The sequence below is a fragment of the Carcharhinus amblyrhynchos genome, chromosome 23 (genome assembly GCF_965287045.1).
Source record: "Carcharhinus amblyrhynchos chromosome 23, sCarAmb.v2.hapA, whole genome shotgun sequence".
Classification (NCBI taxonomy): Eukaryota; Metazoa; Chordata; class Chondrichthyes; order Carcharhiniformes; family Carcharhinidae; genus Carcharhinus; species Carcharhinus amblyrhynchos.
Genome location: NC_137346.1, coordinates 31159562 through 31180213, shown reverse-complemented (window position 1 = coordinate 31180213; position 20652 = coordinate 31159562). Strand labels below are relative to the sequence as shown.

General features: G+C 40.2%; 2 protein-coding genes across 2 annotated transcripts in view; one reads left to right on the top strand and one right to left on the bottom strand.

Moving 5' to 3' along the window:
• Nucleotides 1-187: 187 nt before the first annotated feature.
• sbds (SBDS ribosome maturation factor) lies at nt 188-6024 on the bottom strand. Its single transcript, XM_080210498.1, has 5 exons — nt 5589-6024; nt 4734-4863; nt 2923-3123; nt 1735-1899; nt 188-564 (listed from the first exon to the last, which is right to left on the bottom strand). Exons 1-5 carry the CDS (start codon nt 5714-5716, stop codon nt 436-438), a joined length of 753 nt encoding a protein of 250 aa, XP_080066624.1. The 5' UTR covers nt 5717-6024; the 3' UTR covers nt 188-435.
• A 5308-nt stretch (nt 6025-11332) lies between these two features.
• Nucleotides 11333-20652, top strand: part of tyw1 (tRNA-yW synthesizing protein 1 homolog (S. cerevisiae)) — a 143118-nt gene continuing 133798 nt past the window's right edge. Inside the window, exons 1-5 of the mRNA XM_080210647.1 lie at nt 11333-11520; nt 13270-13409; nt 14264-14398; nt 16613-16714; nt 19467-19661. Of these exons, the coding sequence (XP_080066773.1) occupies nt 11451-11520; nt 13270-13409; nt 14264-14398; nt 16613-16714; nt 19467-19661 (642 nt within the window). The 5' untranslated portion in view covers nt 11333-11450. The remainder of the gene's footprint in view (nt 11521-13269; nt 13410-14263; nt 14399-16612; nt 16715-19466; nt 19662-20652) is intronic.

Below are 20652 nucleotides of genomic sequence, written 5' to 3'. Positions count from 1 at the left end.
GCATGTGACTCTCTCACTACTCAAAGCCTTTTCAGCACCTACAAGGCACAAATCAAATGTGATGTAATATTTACCACTTGCTTGTACAAGTGCAGCTTCAACTACACTCAAGCTCAATACTATGCAAGACAAAGCAGTCCAACTACTGTCATTTGTATGCACAAGTAAAAAAAAACAAGCTCACAGATGCAATATATATATTTTAATTAAATACATTTATAAGAAAAACTCTCAGAACATCCTTTGGGAGAATACCAATTAAAGTGGTTAAGGATTAAAAATTATAATTGCCATTTCATTCATTCATTGTGAGCTCCCACTGAAGATGACATGGTCACCTCATACTAATTGGTACAAGTGTAGTTTTAAGAAAACTTATATGGATGTATAGCTTAAATAGTTTATTGATTTTAGAAGATCAGAGCTCTCCTGCACTTATTCAAGCTTCTCATCTCCTTCTTCCACCTCCTTTAAGCTGAGAACTTCCAGAGAAGCTTTTCCCTTTGTTTCACGTCGGATTAGTTCATCAATTTCTCTGAAGCAGCCAGGATCAATCAAACACACCTAAAGTAAAACCAGAAATAATGTAAATCACTGATGTAGAAATGAGTTACAGCAAAGCAGAAAACTATTCAACTGGAAATTTATCAACATTAAAACTGTTGTTCTTAAAATCCTTTTCCAATACTAGTTCAATATCTGTTTTAAATTATATTCTGCCTCAGTACATCCTTGTGGTAAAGCAGTCCAAATTTTAATAATCTTCTATTTAAAGCAGTTTACTCTGATATCCAGCTTTATTCTTTGAGAATAATATTTAGACCTTGAACCCTCTCCAACTTGATATTTTATGGCCCCTCACCCTCAACCAAGATCAATCTGATGTACCTATACATGGTATGCATAAACATTTAATTCTGTCTCCCTTTCTCCCCTGCCCACCTAGCTGAGACTATCTATTCTTCTCCATGATTATGGTGAGTTTGCTGTTGTCTACTGCAGTATGGCTGACCAGGAAATCCTCTGCCCTTATGGCCTGACGTCAGCCATATTGGAAGGTTCATAATGATAATCAACCTTTTTGGCCAAGTTATGGATACATCTCCATGGCCACCAAATCCTGAAGTGAAACTTGAACCTAGAGCTTCTGGCCCAGAGATAGGGATACTATCACTCTGCCACAAGACCCCCCTCTTATATGCTATAAAAGCCAAAATATTGCAGATGCAGAAAATCTGGAATGAAAACAAAGTGCAGGAAAACTCAGCAGATCTGGCTCATCTACAGAGACTTTCCAACATGACTCTTCTTCGGAACATAAATTTTCTACTTGCCAGTCCAGAGCAGTGAGGGCCCTAGTTACTGCTCCAACTGAGATGTGCTCATTCAAGGCATTAAACAGAGATCTTATGATCTGTGTGGCTTCAACTGCAAATTATTTAATCTTCCCTTTATTCACATGCAAGCTTTGATCTACTGGAGTCAGGCTTCCAAATATTATGATCAGGGCCACTGTTTATAGTGACTGCCGTGTCAATTTTTGTTTTTAAAATGAACGATGTTTAGATTTTACCAGTGTTTAAACACTTCTGCAATATTTAGGTCCATTGATGTATAATGGCTGGATAAATCAAGTTCAATTTTTATTCCATGAGGATAACATTTTTACCAATCTTTGGACATAAAATTGTCCATTTTTCTACAAAAACAGCCACTGAAAGAAAGTGAACTTACAATATCCAAATCCTCAGCAAATTCTTCGCTTTCCATCACTTTAATCAGTGGCTTCAGCTTTTCCTTAAGACGTTTTCCATCCTTTACTGGGAGCCTGAGGCGGAGTCTCATGTGAGCACGCTCAATCTTCATAGTCTCCTTTAACAATCTTATGACTTCGAGTGCCTTTGTTTATGGAAGAATTAAAAATACATTATTTTTTAACTTGCACACTGGACCATTTTGTTGGATAGATTTTGTGATAATATCAATGCTTTTGAGAGAAATTCATATACAAAACAATTGAAAACAATTTGTTTCAATTACAGTTCAGTACAATAGTGATATTTAAAAGTTGGTATGTCAACCTAAAAAATAACTTGTGCATATTTGACTGCTATCTATTGGATCTCCTGCCTCAGTTTATGCATTTGGTTAACCAGTGGATTGTTCTTTCAAAGAGCAAAATCTTTCAAACTGGGCAGCTAATTCACAGGTGCAAAGTCCTACAAATAGTGAGTGAATAAATGACCAGATTATCTGTGGTGGTGGTGGTTCAGAGATGCATGTTAGTAAGAATGCTATCAACAAACTTAAAATAGCAGCATGCAACTGTGCAGGCAGACGACGGTCTTGTTGAATATTTCATCAGGACCTCCAACAATGCTGTACTCCCTCATTTCTGTACTAAAGCATAAATCTACATTTCATGCTTACATTGAATGTACGACTGACCACTACCACTTCGGGCAAAGTGGAATATGGGCAATAAATGCTAGCCATGCCCAAATCCCAAGAATGATCAAAAGAAGTTTGTAATAAGGCTTGAACAGCATAACTTTAAGAAGCAAGAGTGCGACCAATTGAATCAAGTGGCTCTTTCCAAAATCTAATTTAAAATTGTGAGCCACTTATAAAAGTTCCTCAATGAAAGGTTTTAATATAAAATGCAAGAATCCAATCAAAAAGCAGTAAAATGGTATGAAATACAAAGTTCAGAAGACGCTGCAGAAAAATTAAATAAATATAAAAGTAAACTAGTCTAATCATGTATAATAAAGTTCACATTGCTAGACATTACACATTTTATATAGAGCGGAAATGGATCTGCCTTCTGAAGCAGGCAACCACTTCAGTGCTTTACTGGGAACCATAATACAGTATAAGCAAGCACCATTTTTCCCTAGTCAATATCCAATGTAAATCTACCTGTTGCTTTGTACTCTTGTTGGCCTTCACAGAGTAGTGGATGTCTTTCATGGCTCTCTCAATCAAGTTTACAGTGTAAGGTCTCTTAGTTTCAGGGTTGACACACTTCTCTACTACTATAGTCGCTATATCTCTGAACATCTGTTCGAGCTGTGCATGCCGCTCCTTATCAGATACTTGCAATTCACCCTTTGCCAGAATCTGTAAAAGAAAACATTTAGATGTATTTGAAGTTTAATTTTGACATAAAAAAAATGCAGCCACTAAGCTGACACAATCTTGTTATGAAGACTGATTTATTTACTTTCACCAACTTTTCAAAAAAATTCAATTTTATGAGACAAGCACCACTGGCTGGGCTGCATTTATTACTCACCCCTAACTGCCTTCATGTCATTTTGGAGTCAACAGCCTGTGGGTCTGGAGTCACATGGAGGTCAGGTAAGGAAAGCAGATTTCCTTCCCTGAAGGGCCTTAGTGAACCAGATGGATTTGTACATCCATTGACAACTGTTTCACTGTCTTCTGTGGCAGAATTTGAACCCAGGTCCCTAGATCTTGCTCTAATGCCACCGCCTCCACTATTACTGATTCTTTGATGTTATTGGTTAGGAACAGTTTGAGAATGGACAGAGTCTGGAATATTCCTTGATTCAACATATATTTATGCTGTTAATACAAGACAACTGCACGACGTGACATCAATGTTTTGCTATTTCTGAAATAATGCAGCCAATATGCTTTCGTTTTTTTAAATGTGCCAAAGTAAATTAAACTGGATCACTTCTATTCATTTCAAATCAATATGCCAATCAAAAATGTACAACACTGTTCCTATATGGAAAGCAAAGAAAGATAAAACAAATTATTCATATGCAAGAAGCCAAGATTGAGTTAAGTACTTGCGGAATGATTTGATAATGTAAACCATTTTGTAATTTTTTTAATCTGGAAAGAATATACTTTAGGACTCACTTTTGAAAGAAAGATGCTTTATGAGGCAGTGTCTGAAAGGTTAGCCATTCATTAACTTACGGTACTCTGATTGCAAGTTCTTTCTACCTGTGTCCTCCAGAGCTGAAGTGGAGTCACATGGACTCAAGACATTAACTCTCTTTCTCTTTTGCAACAGATGCTGCTAGACCTGCTGCACTTTTCCAGCATTTTCTGTTTGTATTTCAATACCTGATTACGCCAAACTTTAGATTTTCATTTCAACATTGCCAAGCCTTAACACTTGTAACCTCAATACTACAATCCCATGCTAGCAAACCCCAGGAGCATGCCGGTGTAAATGCACTGCTACACACCTCATCCTATCTTTGCAATGCCACTAAACTCCAGTAAACGATGTATGGTAACTTGCCATGCATCGTTAGATTTTAAAAATGGATATGGATTAATTTATAGATGTAAAATAATTTTATATTTAATGATTACTTATTTCTAAGAACCTTCTTTCTCAAGAAATTTTCCAGTTCCTTGTTAACATTATTTACAGACTCAACAAAGGTTTGAGATTGATAAATTCCAACTTTCACTTCCCAGGCCAACAGTACCACAAACTGTAAGAAGCAATTAGGGATGGACAATAAATGCTGCTCTTGCCAGCAATGCTTACATCCCATGGGAGAGTAAAAATTACATGCATTTTTAAAAATTTTACTGCAAGTACTGTCATACCTCATTAATATATTCATTGTCAATTTAAAGACCTATGAACAAATGAATTCAGAAGTTGGGCTTCTGTTGAATATTTAAAGAGACAGGTTACCTGACAACTCTATTTGTTGTTGTTTCTCAAAACTGACCTGTTTACATATTTCAGTCAGGTCATCTGTCTGAAATGCTGCAATGCAATCTTCTTTTTTTGCCACCTGTCCTTTTGACACATTTGTAAAGACGGTATGAGTTTGAAGAACTTCATCAAGATCCTTTTCACTGAAAACACATCAAAGATAACGAATGAGAAAGAAAGAAGAAATGTTGAAAATTAAAAATAAACTTTATAAACTTCTTTCTCTCCAAATATCCAACATGGTAAGATTACTTAAAGCTTTTTAACACCCTAGACCCTAATCTTTCCCCAGATATAGATGTAAGTTAGATGACTGGAATAGCCCAATTAGAAATCAAACCACAGGTAGGAAAAATCCTATATAAAATGCAGTTTTTTTAATGCACCTGTGACAGAAATTGTTATTTCCTTCCCTGTGACTTTCTAAATCAAAGGATTGAATATCCCTTGTTGGGTTACAACAAAATGAGAATCACCTACACGGCCTACTCCTGCTCCTATTTCTTACAATAATACAATATGCTGCAAAGGATTTAATTTAGTAAGATGAACTCTGAATCCCATGGGCAGAAAGTGTGACAGTGGCACAGTGGCTGGCACTGCTGCACCAGGAATCCTGGTTCAAATCCCAGCTACAATCACTGTATGTACGTTCTCCCCGTGTCTGTGTGGGTTTCCTCAAGGTGCTCTGGTTTTTTTTTTCCCCCACAGTCTGAAAGATATACTGGTTAGGTGCATTGGCCATGCCAAATTCTCCCTCAGTGTACTCGAACAGGCACCGGAGTGTGGGGACTGAGAAATTTTCACAGTAACTTCATTGCAGTGTTAATGTAAGGCTAGCTCTGACTAATAAATAAACTTTACTCACGCTCCGCTCCTCCAGCTCATCACCTTGTTCTTGTAACAGGCGATCTCGAAGCGTTTGCCGGCTCTCTTCATGCGGACAATCGCCACATTGGTCAGGCGGATCTGGTTAGTGGGAGTGAAGATGGACATTGTGGCCGGGAGCTGATCCTAACACACCGGCTCGAACCCCCACTCCCGCCCCGGCTCCTCGACCGGGTTTGGCTCACACTCCCCCCGGCCCCGGCCTAGTTCGCTCTCCCCGGGCCCCGGCCTGGATTAGTGTCCGGGAGCTCCAGCAGCTGCGGTTCCCGCTCTCAGCGCTCGGCTCCACTGCGCACTGCTCCCACTCACTGTCAGCGCCGCAGTATCTCCAGCCCGGGGGGAAACAGAAACACCCTGTCAGCACCAAGCTGTCCGGGGGAAAAGTTACTCCGCAGCACATTGTTACATCATGGGGCAGGGCCACAAGCTGGGGGGAGGGATTAGTGCCCAGGTTTATGGGGTGGGGTCAATGCCTAGGTTTGGGGTGGGGGTCTGTGTCCAGTTTTGGGGTGAGGGTGTGTGCCCAGCTTTATGGGCTGGGGTCAGTGTCCAGTTTTGGGGTGAGGGTGTGTGCCCAGGTTTATGGGGTGTGGTTCAGTGCCCAGGTTTATGGAGTGGGGATCAGTGCCCAGGTTTATGTGGACGACGTAGTGCCCAGATTATTGGCAATGGGTCAGTGCCCGGATTTACAGGGCAGGCTTGTCCAGGCTTATTGGTGGAGGGCTTATCAGTGTTTGGGTTTTACAGGGATTAGGGTGGTCAGCGTCTATATTTAGGGAATAACAGATTGTCAGAGTCCAAGTTTAGGGAGTAGGGTGATCTGTATCCAGGTTTCACCATGAAAAGGATTCAGTGTCCATGTTTACAGGGTGGGATGGGTGGTCAGTGTGTAGATTTGGTCAGTGTCCAGGGTGGTGGGGAGTTGGTGATGGGGCAAGATGGTCAGTGTCCGGGTAAGGGAGAAACAAATGTCTCAAAAACATCACTAAGTCATGAGGAAATGGACATTGAGTCAATGTAAGGCAGATTAAGAAAAATGATAAAAAACATAGCCAAGGAGTTAAATGTTAAGGAAGGTATTGAAAGAGAAAGGAGCATTGGAGAGGCAAAGAGGTTTAGGAAAATAATTCTCCTAATGGAATGTAGGTGGCAGAAGGCATGATTGTCAATAATGCGGTGAAAGATGAAGGAAATTAAGGAGATCCTGAAGCAAATGTACAGAATTGGTGTGCATATTGGCTTGGAAAAGAAGTTGGCTACTCTGTTGTCGCAGAGTTGAGGGGGCAGGATGTTGGTTTTATGGAGGAGGTGAACTTGAAGCTGCAGAGGGAGAAATTAGAGGGATATTGAATCTAGGACTAGAGTGGCAAAGGGAATGTGGGAAAATTTAGCTTATTGCCACATTGGTTGTCATTCATCCCAGCGCTGTTTGATTCCACCTCAAAAAGAGCTTTTTAAGAATGACACTAAGATATCAGAAAATGAACAAAGGCTGGAAAAGAAGTGAGCAAAAAGGCTGCAAGAGAAAGATAACCTTCCGTGCTCGTTGGGCACCGCAGGGGCTGAGGTGCCTTATAGACCCTGATAATCACATTTTGATTTGACGTGTCTTAAGTTTCCTTTGTACCTTTTGTTTCTGTTCGGGCCGTTCCCCCTCCTTTTGGGGAGCCGCCCCCTTTTTCTTTGTCCGAACGTAATTTAAGTTAGTTTACTTGGTTCGACCCGAAAGACCGAAAGATAACATTTACTGTTATCAGGACTAACTGCAAAGTGAACAAATTGCACATGCACATACTTTATTTTAACAGTACTGGAATATAGGACATCCTGTAAAATACTGGAACACAACTAAAATACAAAACCAAAAGTGCTGGAAAAACTCAGCAGTTCTGGCTGCATCTGTGGAGACAGAAACAGCATTAACATTTTGCTCCAATATGACTTTTTCTGAACTGGAGTAAAACTAAATGTACTAAGTGACTTACATGTGGAAAAAACAGCGAACAAAGTGGACTCCCTGCTTAGTTCTATAACACTTAGTAGCACAAAGTGTTTCAATAAACAATTTGCTATATCCCAGCACATTTTTGGAAACTGGATTTGGGATCTGTCTAGTGATGGTTATAAAGGAAGATGGGGGCTTAGGGTTCAGGAGATGGAGACTGACAAGGAGAAAATGGGATTGGAGGGGAAGGTGTGGCTCTGATGGAGAGATGAAAGAGGATTAGATCAGGTGTAAACCGTCAGGAAAAATAATGTTCCATTTGGTAATATGGATGAATTTGCTGGCTCAGTGAAATCTGCAGATTCTAAGCTGAGCTATTTCTATCTTAAATCTGCGGGTAACCATGATGAAACAGAAATAATACAGCACGGATAAAACACTCCCCCATTCAAATAGGTGTGCAGCTCACAGCTCACTCATAATTGGTCAGCAAACTTAATGGCACACATAGCACCCCTCCAATTTTCTGCAGCATTCAAGGCTAAATGTGATCACGTCCAACAACTGATCAATCTTCAGTGCCTCAAACCAAACTAAGACCATTTTTGTATTTACATTCAAGCAGTCAACATCTAAAGCATTTGTATTTGCCCTGTATCATCGTCAATAGTGAAAATGAGTACAAAATATATATTTGCGTTTCAGTCATATCCTACACCTCAGTCTTTAACTACCATGCTAAGTCTTTCAAAGGCTTTGTGGCTTTTCTGGCCACTAACAGAATTTATGAAAATTCACCATGGGAATGTCACCTGATCAGTTTTTTCTAATGCATTTTTGGCATTCAATTGTGGCTTTAGTTAACTCGGTTGTATCAATTACTTACATGTGCAATCCTGCCAATGTTTTTGTACTAATCTTACCAAGGTCAGCCTTTCATCACCAATTACCCTTTCATTGACAGCAAAATCTGAATGCCTTTCAATGGCTACAGAATGCAGATCGGATGGCACAGTGGTTAGCACTGCTGCCTCACAGTGCCAAGGTCCTGAGTTTGATTCCTGGATTGGGTCACTGTCTGTGTGGAGTCTGCATGTTCTCCCTGTTTCTATGTGGATTTTTTCTCTGTGTTCACTGGTTTCCTCCCACAATCTGAAAGTCTTGTTGCTAAATTCTCTCCCAGTGTACTTGAATATGCGCTGAAGTGTGGTGACTTGGGGATTTTCACAGTAATATTATTGCATTGTTAATATAAGCGTACTTGTGACTAATAAGTAAATAAGCTTTATCAGTCCCAGTCTTATCAAGTGCTAGCCTGACTCGAATCAGCTGTTTTTAAACTCCCCGCTGCTCTTATCTATTGGGTGAGCCTTCATTTATTGTATAGGAGATTTCATATTCAACGAAGCCCCACAGGGAGATCTATTCATGATCCCCTAAGGCCATCATAACAGTTTTGTACTTTGTGAAATATTTATTTTTTAGGCTACTTTCTGACCGTTAATGTAAATAACTTTACTTTTCTTCTCCATAACTCATTTCCATCAAAAGGCACATCCCAATCTCCCATTTTTAAAACCTTTCTTCCCACCTGCCAATTGAACCCATTCTTATAGCAAGTTGTTTGCAGCAATAATTTTCTCAACCAAATTAAATATGATGATATGATGACGATTGATATGAACTGAGGGGTTGGAATGTTCCCACCATAATCAGTGGAGAAATAGATTCCATCATACATTTTATATCTGAAATTTAAAAAGTGTGTGGGAAATAGGAGAGCGTGGATAGTTCTTTCTTTCTGACAGTGGTGGGCCAAGTATCTGTGCAGTGAAATTCTGCAGTTCCCACATGGAAATCGGATATCATCTCAGGAGTACTATTACTGATTAAAGCTATTACTTCCCCATTTGTTGAATAAGGAAGTAATTCTTGCCGACACCCTCAACTATTTTTCTCCTGCCATTTTAACATACTGAATAAGGTAACACACCCTCACTTCTGACCAATTATCATCGTTTCATAATATTCATAGCTCATTTTAATTATTGTGATTATGCTTCAAACAGGATAAATGAAATGACTGACAAAACTGGGGTCTAAAGAATCCTCTATTTGTTAGAGAATTTGGTTTTACGTGATTCTGTGATAGCTCTATACTACATCCGGTAGATTAGCACTTTGGTTCTGATTATCTGTACACCACATCTAAATTGCCCCTTAGTGTCCCAAGATGTGTAGGTTAGGGGGATTAGTGGGGTAAATATGTGGGGTTATCGGGATAGGACCTGGGTGGGATGCTCTTTCGGAGAGTTGATGCAGACCTGATGGGCTGAATAGTCTCCTTCCACACTGTAGGGATTCCATTAAAACGTCTTGGTGCTTGGTACAACTTTCTGGTACTCTTAACACTTCTCTCCCAGCTTTAAAGACCTCCTGAAAAACACATTTTTGGATTGTGCGTTTGAATAGCTTTCTCAACTGTAGCTTTATCTTAATATATTTCTGTTTGTTATAGGAGTTGGGATGAAGTTGAGGAATTTATTAGATAATCCAGTGGAGTTGTGTTGAAGTTGAGGAGTTTGATAGCTGACCCACTGGAGTTATTTTGAAGCTGAAGAGTTTGGCACCTAATCCAGTCGAGTTGTGTTGCTGTTGAGGAGTTTGATAAATAATCCAGTGGGGTGGTGTTGCTTTGTGGAGTTTGACAGCTAATCCAGTGGAATTGTGTTGAAGTTGTGGAGTTTGATAGATAATCCAGTGGGGTTGTGTTGAAGTTGGGGAGTTTGACAGCTAATCCAGTGGAGTTGTGTTGAAGTTGTGGAGTTTGATAGATAATCCAGTGGGGTTGTGTTGAAGTTGGGGAGTTTGACAGCTAATCCAGTGGAGTTGTGTTGCTGTTGAGGGGTTTGATAGATAATCCAGTGGCATTGTGTTGAAGTTGAGTTTGACAGCTAATCCAGTGGAATTGTGTTGAAGTTGGGGAGTTTGACAGCTAATCCAGTGGAGTTGTGTTGCTGTTGAGGGGTTTGATAGATAATCCAGCGGAATTGTGTTGAAGTTGGGGAGTTTGACAGCTAATCCAGTGGAGTTGTGTTGCTGTTGAGGGGTTTGATAGATAATCCAGTGGAATTGTGTTGAAGTTGGGGAGTTTGACAGCTAATCCAGTGGAATTGTGTTGCTGTTGAGGGGTTTGATAGATAATCCAGTGGAATTGTGTTGCTGTTGAGGGGTTTGATAGATAATCCAGTGGCATTGTGCTGAAGTTGAGTTTGATAGATAAAGTTTGACAGCTAATCCAGTGGAATTGTGTTGCTGTTGAGGGGTTTGATAGATAATCCAGTGGGGTTGTGTTGCTGTTGAGGGGTTTGATAGATACTCCAGTGGCATTGTGTTGAAGTTGAGTTTGATAGATAAAGTTTGACAGCTAATCCAGTGGAATTGTGTTGAAGTTGGGGAGTTTGACAGCTAACCCAGTGGGGTTGTGTTACTGTTGAGGGGTTTGATAGAAAATCCAGTGGAATTGTGTTGAAGTTGGGGAGTTTGACAGCTAATCCAGTGGAATTGTGTTACTGTTGAGCGGTTTGATAGATAATCCAGTGGGGTTGTGTTACTGTTGAGCGGTTTGATAGATAATCCAGTGGGGTTGTGTTACTGTTGAGCGGTTTGATAGATAATCCAGTGGGGTTGTGTTGAAGTTGGGGAGTTTGACAGTTTATCCAGTGGAGGTTGTGCTGAAGTGTAAGTTGTTGTTGGCAGGCTCCCAGCATGCCGTGCGGGTTTAATGGCGGCGCCCTGTGTGCGGGGAGGAGGAGGGTTTAAATCCCCGTTCTGCAGCTTTCCTGACGCTTTCTGAGTAGCTGCTGGGCGGGATCCTTTGCCCTGGGGTTTGCAGCTATGCGGCAGTTTGTCAGCCTGGTTTTGCTGTGTCTTTGCCGGCCGGGCTGTGGCGATGAGCGCCATGAAGGTGAGGCCGCAGCTTCTCCTGGTGGATCTCCCCCCTCTCCGGGTGGGAGGCCGCATGTTTACTATTATTTCCAAAATATTGCTCCTCCCTGGACCGACTTCTCTCACTTACTTTCCTCTTCAGCATTCTCCCGGGATCTGCAATATCTCGCCCCTTAGTGTTGTTTAAAAAGATTGCAGGAGGGATATCTTTAAAGTTTATTATTGTCACAAGTAGACTGATATTAACACTACAGTGAAGTTACTGTGAAAATCCCCTAGTTGCCACGCTTTGGCGCTTGTTTAGTACATTGAGGGAGAATTTATCATGGCCAATGCACCTAACCAGCATGTCTTTCAGACTGCGGGAGAAAACTGGAGCACCTGGAGGAAACCCACACAGACATGGGGAGAACGTGCAGACTCCTCTCAGACAGTGACTCAAGCCAGGAATTGAACTCTGGTCCCTGGCACTGTGAGGCAGCAGTGCTAACCAGTGTGCTGCCCTATTTCAATAAATATAATTCCAATATCTCAAGCAGGATCCCTTATTATTCAATCCACTTCAATAATTCTCCCTCTGCACTTCTTGGAAGCCAGTTAGTGATTACTGTTTGTGAAGCAATTCCTTTGATATAGTCCTCTGATACACCCTTTCCCTACTTGCTCTTGTGGTGATGTTCGGTGTTTACCTTTTCTATACTATTTATTCATGAAGGCCCTGAATTCTCAACCTTGCCCTTGCCTAAGATGTGATGATCCTCTGGTTAAACCACGCCAATTAGCTCTCACCCCTTAAAGGCCATCTGGGACTATAGCAACTTCACCTTTACCTGTTTCATATTTTCTCTACTTCAGTGAGATATACATTCACTTGACCTTCAGTAACAACTTGTATTAATCTGGCATGTTTCCATGTTAGAGATGCCTCACATGGTCTGAAGAATGGATGCCAGGACTAGGGATGGTGACTACATTCCTGGCCAGAGTTTTAAAAATGATGTTGTTAAAGGAGAGGGAGACAGAACCTGGGGAGGCTACAGGGAGGAATTCCAGAGAGTTTGATCATGACAGTTGAAGGTATGATGGCTAAAATGAGGCCAGATATAGAGGACCTGAGGGCCTAAGTTATACAGAAGGGAAGATAAACAGACAATGAAATACGTTTTGAAATGCTGTCACCATTGTATGGAAACCTAGTAGCCAATACATATACAGAAACTAGAAGCAGGAGTCGGCCGATTGAGCCTGCTCTGCCGTTTATCTTGATTATCGAATTCAATATCCTGATTTCCCCCTTCCTCTCCTATCCCTTGATTCTTTTAGCCCCAAGAGCTATTTGTAATTTCTTCTTGAAATCAGACAACATTTTGGCCTCAACTACATTTGGTGGTTGTGAATTTCACACATTCACCACCCTCTGGATGAAGAGATCTGTGACATGTAAACAATAAAATAATGACCAGATCTTTGTTAGAACATTGGAGAGGCCTTTTGACATTTGAGGTTTTTATGTCCACTTGAGAGAAGAGGCATAGCCTTAGTTTAACACCTAATCTGAAAGATAGCAATCTCTCAGTACTGCACTGGGGGAGGTTTCAGAGAGGGGTAGAGGTGAGGCTAAAGCTGTATTTAAGAGCAAGGTTGCAAATTTTAAGTTGGTGACCATGTTGGTTAGTGAGCTCATTGGTATTGATTCCTGTGCTTTAGTTTTTCATGTGTCAAAGTTTTGAATGAGCTGATATTTACCAAAGTTTATTTTCTTTTCTAGTTCATGACTTCGATACTTGGAACTCCTTGCAGAATTATGCACTGTCATTGTGGCATGTTAGACACTACGTCTATTCGACCATTGTTATTGCCTTAGGAGTTTGGGCAGCTGTTGAGTTCTTAAGTAAAAATCACAACAAGGTAATAAATCTACAGACCTCTGCATCTACACGACCTGTAATGGAGGCAGTAAAATATTGAAGTGTGGGTTTCTGTCTGTCACTGTTACTTAAACATAAGCGCTCAGTTATGTGAGTTTCTAAGAGAAGAGTTTAACATTTTGACTGGCAGTGTGTGAGCCAAAAGAAAATCAGAGTGAAGATCATCTCTTGAATGAGACTTAAACCATAAAAAAAAAGGATCAGGGCATAAATAGTTTATTTGTTAAATGACAAAGCCTTTAGAGTATATTTATATCAGTTAATTATTTTGAAAATAGATATCGTGGACAGTTACGTCCTTGTTTTTCTGAATTTCTTAAGAATATCAAGTTGTTTTGTTTACGACAGAATCATAGAGTCCCTACAGTGCAGAAGACGGCCATTGAGCCAATCAAGTTTGCACTGACTCTCAGACAGAGTATCTTACCCAGGCCCTCACCCCCACCCTATCCTGGTAACCCCATGCATTTCCCATAATCCACCTAAGCTATACATCTTGGGACACTAAGGGAAAATTTATCATGGCCAATCCACCTAACCTGCACATCTTTGGAGTGTGGGAGAAAACTGGAGCACATGGAAGAAACTCATGCAGATACGGGGAGAACTCCGCATGCACACACACACAGGTATCCAAGGCTGGAATTGAACCTGAGGCCCTGGAGCTGTGAGGCAGCAGTGCTAATCACTGTGTCATCATTTTATTTATGTATAAATGCTTCCGTTGGTTGCCTATATATTAAATATACAGTATCTTTGTGGTAAGTTTATGTTTCCTGTGAAGAGGTTTTGTTTAAATGGAAATTAACTGTATACTGAAAATATTTTGAACAGCAAAAAGAGGAGGACAGCGTGGCGCCAAAAGTAGCCAAAGAAGTCATTCAAAATGGGCATTTAGCCCAAGAAGAAAAGCAAGTTAACATCGCTGGGGTGAAGATTTTCTTTGGTTCTCAGACTGGTACTGCTGAGGTAAGAATTTTAAAAATGCACATTTTTACTTTCATTAAACAAATTCCTGCACATTTTCTCACTTTAGTGTTTAACTGTGTTCTAAAGTTTTGTAATATGTTATTTCAAATGGCAAATCAGCTTGGAAGCAGGTTAACCAATTGTGTGGTAGGATGTAATGATGCATTACCTAGGCTTCTGTTTCCCTTCAACATGGAAGCAACAGTTAATGTTCTAGCAATTTCCATCAGGAATTGTTGAAATACCATTCCATATTAATATGGTTCCTAGTCTATTCCAAAGAAACATTGGGTGAAGCCCAAACCTTCCGCGACACTAAGATCCTGTCAGAAGGACTGGAAAATTCCACCGGTGGGAAGGGCCAGAAATTCCCACCCATTAAGTCTGTTTGTCACACCATGTGTTACCAGACCTGCTGAGCCTTTCCAGTATTTTGTCTTTTAATTTCAAATTTCCAGCATCCACAGACTTTGCTCAGATTTCTGAGTTAATCCAGTCCATTGCTCTTCAGGGTGTTGCAGTTGATTAACCAGCCATTCTGGCTCATTGATGTAACCTAGAGGGATAGCCCAATCTTTTGAGTGCTGGGTTACTGCTGCTAATATCCAGAAACATGGGGATATTGGCTTCTGGGGTAACTTGCAGAGTATTAGGAATATCTTTGTGGACTACATTGGTGTGTATAATGAAATTTCAAGGTTATTTGAATCCATGCTTTGATGAACTTGGGTATTCTGATTTAGGATTTATTTTTATTCACTGGAATTTAGAAGAATGAGAGGAGATCTAATTGAAACATATAAAATTCTGACAGGGTTGGACAGACTGGATTCAGGGATGTTGATTCCTCCGGGGGGAGCAGAACAAGGAACCTCAGGATATGGGGTAGGCAATTTAGGACTAAGAGGAAGAGAAACTTCACTCAGAAGTGGTGAAGCAACCCATTTCTGTGCTTCAAAGTTCAAGCAGGACAAAAAGTGAAATGTGAGATGTAATTGGATTTGATGATTGGAGCTCAAAGGGTGAATTATCAGGACTTGGGTGAGAAATTGGACACCACTGGCCCAGATAAATATTGGAATGCTCAATGCAATATGTTTGTCAGTTGCACATTTTTAGCTGGTTATATTCTAGCAAAATATGAGCATATGCGGGTAGACACCTTTGAGCTGCCAACAGTGTACACTAACAGTATGGAGAAAAATGAGGAATGCTGACTGGTTATAGGACCAAAATGGAGCCAGTCACTTCAGCTAAGAGGAGAGACCTCGTGAACTACACACCAGGGAGGAGTCATTGTGGTTCTGGGAAGGAAGGGAAAGGGTGAACATAAGTGCAGGAAACATAGAAAATAGGAGCAGGAGTTTAAGATCATAGCTGATCCTCTTGCAATCCTCTCTGCACTCTTCCCTTACCCCTTGATATCATTAGAGCTTCAATCTATCTGATTTTTCCTTAAATATATTCAGTGACTTTGGCCTCCATAACCTTCGGTGCTATAGATTCCACGTGTTTGCTGCTGCTGCCACCACCACCACTACCAGTCTGTTCAACCCTGTCAGAATTATATATGTTTCAATTTGATCCCCTCTCAGTCTTCTACATTCTAGTGAATAGCAGCCCACTCCTTGTATGATGCTCCTGCCATCCCAGGAACCAGTCTGGTGAATATGAATAATTGTGCAACTCTTCTTTTTTCTCCACCACCTGTGGCAAAGTTTTCAACCGTCAGTTCTTTGCTGTTTGAAATTCTGTTTCTATATCCATTTGCCATTTTCATCATTTTTCCAAAAACCTTCTCAAACCTTGTCTCTAATCATGTCCCCTTTTCTGATTGTATCTCATTCCAATGTTGAAGCACCTTGGCTATCTCTGTATGCTAAATGGACTGTGTAATTAATTTTTCATGTATGGTGTATCCCTTCAGGGGAGAATGTGCACCTTGTCTTTGACAAACAGAAATGCCAAATGTGGCTTTCTCAATAATTTGGTTTAGATACTCTTAGTTTTCATTTAGTCAGACACGTTGGAAAGCATGGGGGCTGGATATTAGATGACACTGCTCGCTCGCAAGTCCGTGACTTGAATTTTAATTGAGGTTGCTATGAGCACAATGAGGAATGCTGATACTAGTGCCAGACAGAATCTTTGCAAAGCACGTCTTTTAAATTTTGATTTTCTAAGAGCGTTTTTCCAAAAAAATTTGCATTTCAGAAATTTGCCACAACCCTAGCAGATGCTATACAAAAACTTGGATTACCTGTAGAAGTTGTTGACCTAATGGTATATGATCCAGATGAAAATCTGGTACATGAGGTTAGTTACTTTATGTTGCTTTATTTCTGTACTGTTACTTAGAGCTGTGGTAAAATGTAACTAACATCTTAATCATTGCATTGAATCACAAAATCCCTCCAGTGCAAAAGGAGACTGTTCAGCCCATCAAGTCTGCACTGACAACAGTCCCACCCAGGCCCTATCCCTGTAACTCCATGTATTTGCCTAGCTCATTTACCCTGACACTAAGGGGCAATTTAGCACGGCCAATCAACCTAACCCGCACATCTTTGGAGTGTGGGAAGAAATTGGAATACCCTGAGAAAACTCATGCAGACATGGGGAGAATGCACAGGTTCCCCCACACAGTTGCTTGAGGCTGGAATGAAATCTGGGTTCCTGCAGCAATGCTAACCGTTGTGCCACCGTGCGTGGTGTAATTTGGGTGATTTCCTATTTCACACAATGGCATGTTTGCTCATTAGGGTGATGGGTTTCTATGTGTACCACATTCCCAATGTCAGCAACAGGCCACAGTCTCACTGTTCCATTAGTAGGACACTTTTTGTTTTCATTTTCTACCCCAGCCATCCTGTGCCCATCTGACTGATGTACATAATTAATTCGAAATGAAGATAAATTATTTTGCTTTAGGAATTTTATTGAGACTGCCACCACTCGTTTTATTTTAAAATACCTTCATCATTCAGGGCTGGATTTGAACCCGGTTTTCAAAGATGGAAGGCTTCTTTAATCCATTGTGCCAGTCTATTTCCCCACACAAAAATATTTTAACTTTTTATTTCTCAAGTCTGTTTACATTAACACTGCAATGAAGTTACTGTGAAAATCTCCTAGTTGCCACACTCTAGCATCTATTTGGGTACATGGAGGGAGAATTTAGCATGGCTGATGCACATAATCAACACATCTTTCAGACTGTGGGAGGAAACCAGGACAAATCCCATGTGATACAGGGAGAATGTGCAAACTCCACACAGACAGTGATCCAAGCTGGGACTCAAACCTGGGTCCCTGGAACTATGTGGCAGCAGTACTAACCGCTGTGTCACCGTTTTACTGTGAAGTATAAATGTATTCTGCTAAGGTGCAGTTCTATCTCCTTACAGCTGCAACCTAATTGTGGAGTAAACAGAAATTCACTTGTTTAGAGTTCAATTGTTTTGCTAGAAAAGTTTTCAAGTTGGAGTGACTTTCAAGATGAAAGGTTGAAGAACAGGTTTGAAGCACTCAGTATACCTTGGGCTATAGAGAGTGAGAACTTGTCTAAGAGAGTGGTCATAGATGCTGAACCTGAGGGAAAAACCAAAAATACAATTTATTCCTGGGCCTTTCTTTTAAACATGAGTTTTTTAAAGATCTGTTTATGATTTGAATCTTGTATACATTATTAAAAATGTTGTTCATTGTTTCTGGGATTGAGAGATTGCATGTTGCTTTTATTATATAAACATGTAAATTTGCATTAAGTTGATCTTTCTCTACACCTTGGCTATGACAGTACCACTAAATTCTCCACTTCTCCTATCCTTCTCTATGTACAGAATGCTTTGTCTGTATAGTGTGCAAGAAACAATACTTTTCACTGTATACTGATACATGTGACAATAATAAATCAGATCAAGTAGCACAAGTAGGCTATTTGGCTCCTTGACACTGCCCTGCCATTCAATAAGATCATAATTGATCTGTTTGTGTGTTTGAATTCCACATTCCCATTTACCCTAAAAACTCTTGATTCCTTTGCCGGACAACATTACATCAACCCTCGCCTTAAAAATATTCACTGATGGCACAGTGGTTAGCACTCATAGCACCAGCGACCCGGGTTCACTTCCGGCCTCAGGTAACCGTGTGGAATTTGCACATTCTCCCCATGTCTGCAAGGGTTTCCTCTAGAAGCTCCGACTTCTGCAAACAGTCTAAAGATGTGCATATTGGTTGATTGGCCATGATAAATTGCTCCGTAAGGGAGATTAGCAGTGTAAATACGCAGGTTTATGGGGATAGGGCCTCACTGAGATTGTCATTGGTGCGGGTCCGATTGGCTGATTGGTCTCTTTCTGTACTGTAGAGATTCTATGACCCTGTACCACCCACCTTCTGAGGCAGAGTTCCAAACCTGCACAACCATCTGACTGAATTAAAAAAAATCCTCATTCCTAATTTTAAAACTATTTTTAAATTTAAAAGAACTTGTTTGGCTAATGAATTATTGGAAATTATTTAGCATACTAACTGTATATTGCACTCATCATCAGCTTTAGCCCTGCTTGTAATCTCTTCTAACTCCCCTTTTACTGCTATGGCCCTAAAATGAGATGTATGTACTTGCTGACCATTATCTCTTCTGTGCTGTTGCGTTGAGTACGTTGTAACATTTATGACTATTACTATTCACTAACATCAAGCCTGAATTCTGGCTGTATCCAACAAATTGATTCACTTAATTAAATACGTTTGCAGTTACATTCTAGTGACATGGAACGTTATAAATTCTAATTATCAATGGCTAGTTTTTTAAAAAAGCTTTCTACTTTTCTGAGATGTATTTTGAAATAAAAGTCCAGATAACTGAAATTATTTGCAATATTTCCCACAATCTGGTCTTGCATAGTAACTCCTCGAGACCGTAATTCTGAATGATTTAATAAAGTTAATTGATGGATGATAGATTAGGGAGAATGATGGATGGGCTGAGAGACTACCACAGAAATATACTTTAGGATTTATCTGCTTATTGAAAAATTGTGCTTTATGATTTGTGCAGGTGCACAGTAAGACTATCTGTGTATTCATGGTTTCCACTTACACCGATGGACAACCAAACAAAAGTTCAGCCTGGTTTTGCAAATGGTTGGAAGATGCAACACATGACTTTAGATATGGCAAAACGTACCTCAAAGGTTTGAGATATGCAGTATTTGGCTTGGGCGACTCTGTTTATGTAAATCATTACAACACCGTAAGTATATTGTCTTCTGTAATTGCTCATTGTTCTGCTGTATGGCTGCAATCTTTAAAAATATGTACAGAACACTTAAACTATAGTGTGATAAGAATCAACTGCTTTCTGAGATTTTATTGCAACTTGACCAATACCAATGACTGATAGAAGGATGGGAGGAGGTTCATGTAAAGCTTAATCTTCAGCCTAGACTAATTGAACAACATGGCCTATTTCTGTGCTGTAGATTCTATGTAACTGTGACTGAGGTTGCAAATCTTTGTAAGAGTGTGTGATTTTTTTTTCAGAAAAGATGTTATTTTAATTTTGTTAAAGCAGATTGGTACAGGACATATTGCTACCATCTCTAGGGTTGGGTACAAAGCTGCCAGAAATACAGTAGTAAGATTGCAACCATCCTAATGGATGCCCGTTAGTACATTACTGCTTCGAGTTGATTTCCCTTGGTTATCCTCATTTATGTTACATTACAGTATGTTTTAATCTGTTATAAGTAAGTTATGTGGGAATGGGAGTTGAAATCTCACAATGAAATACAATGAATTTGGATTAGTTTTTAAATCCAAGTTAAGACCGGTAAAAGGAACCATGAAACTGTAAGATTGTTGTAAAAAAAAATGAACTGGTTCACTCGTGTCTTTTAGCGGAGCTAACTTGACATCCTTCCCTAACTGACTCCAGTCCCATAGGTAGTTGACACTTAACCATCCTCTTAACAAGTCACTTAGTTGTGTCAAAATGCACAAAGTGATTCAAGACAAGTAACTCGGGGTGGACAATGAATACCAGCCTTAGCAGTAGTAGCCACATCCTGAAAAATGAGGGGAAAAAAAGGATATGTTTGCATTTAAGCTCCGTTGATCACTGAACAATGCATATTCCAGTGGCTGGGGTGAAACAATCCTTTCGAGTCCCATGTACTGTTTACTAACCCAACCGTTCTTTCTTTCTCATGGTTACCCACGTAACTAAACATTCCTTTTTATTT

What these genes read in the sequence shown, in the direction of transcription:
- sbds (XM_080210498.1), bottom strand. Translation starts at nt 5,716, where the DNA reads ATGTCCATCTTCACTCCCACTAACCAGATCCGCCTGACCAATGTGGCG. An exon ending in TGACTGAAATATGTAAACAG is followed by an intron (nt 3,124 to 4,733) that starts GTCAGTTTTGAG and finishes TTTCTTTTACAG; the next exon opens with ATTCTGGCAAAGGGTGAATT. An exon ending in ACAAGAGTACAAAGCAACAG is followed by an intron (nt 1,900 to 2,922) that starts GTAGATTTACAT and finishes CCATAAACAAAG; the next exon opens with GCACTCGAAGTCATAAGATT.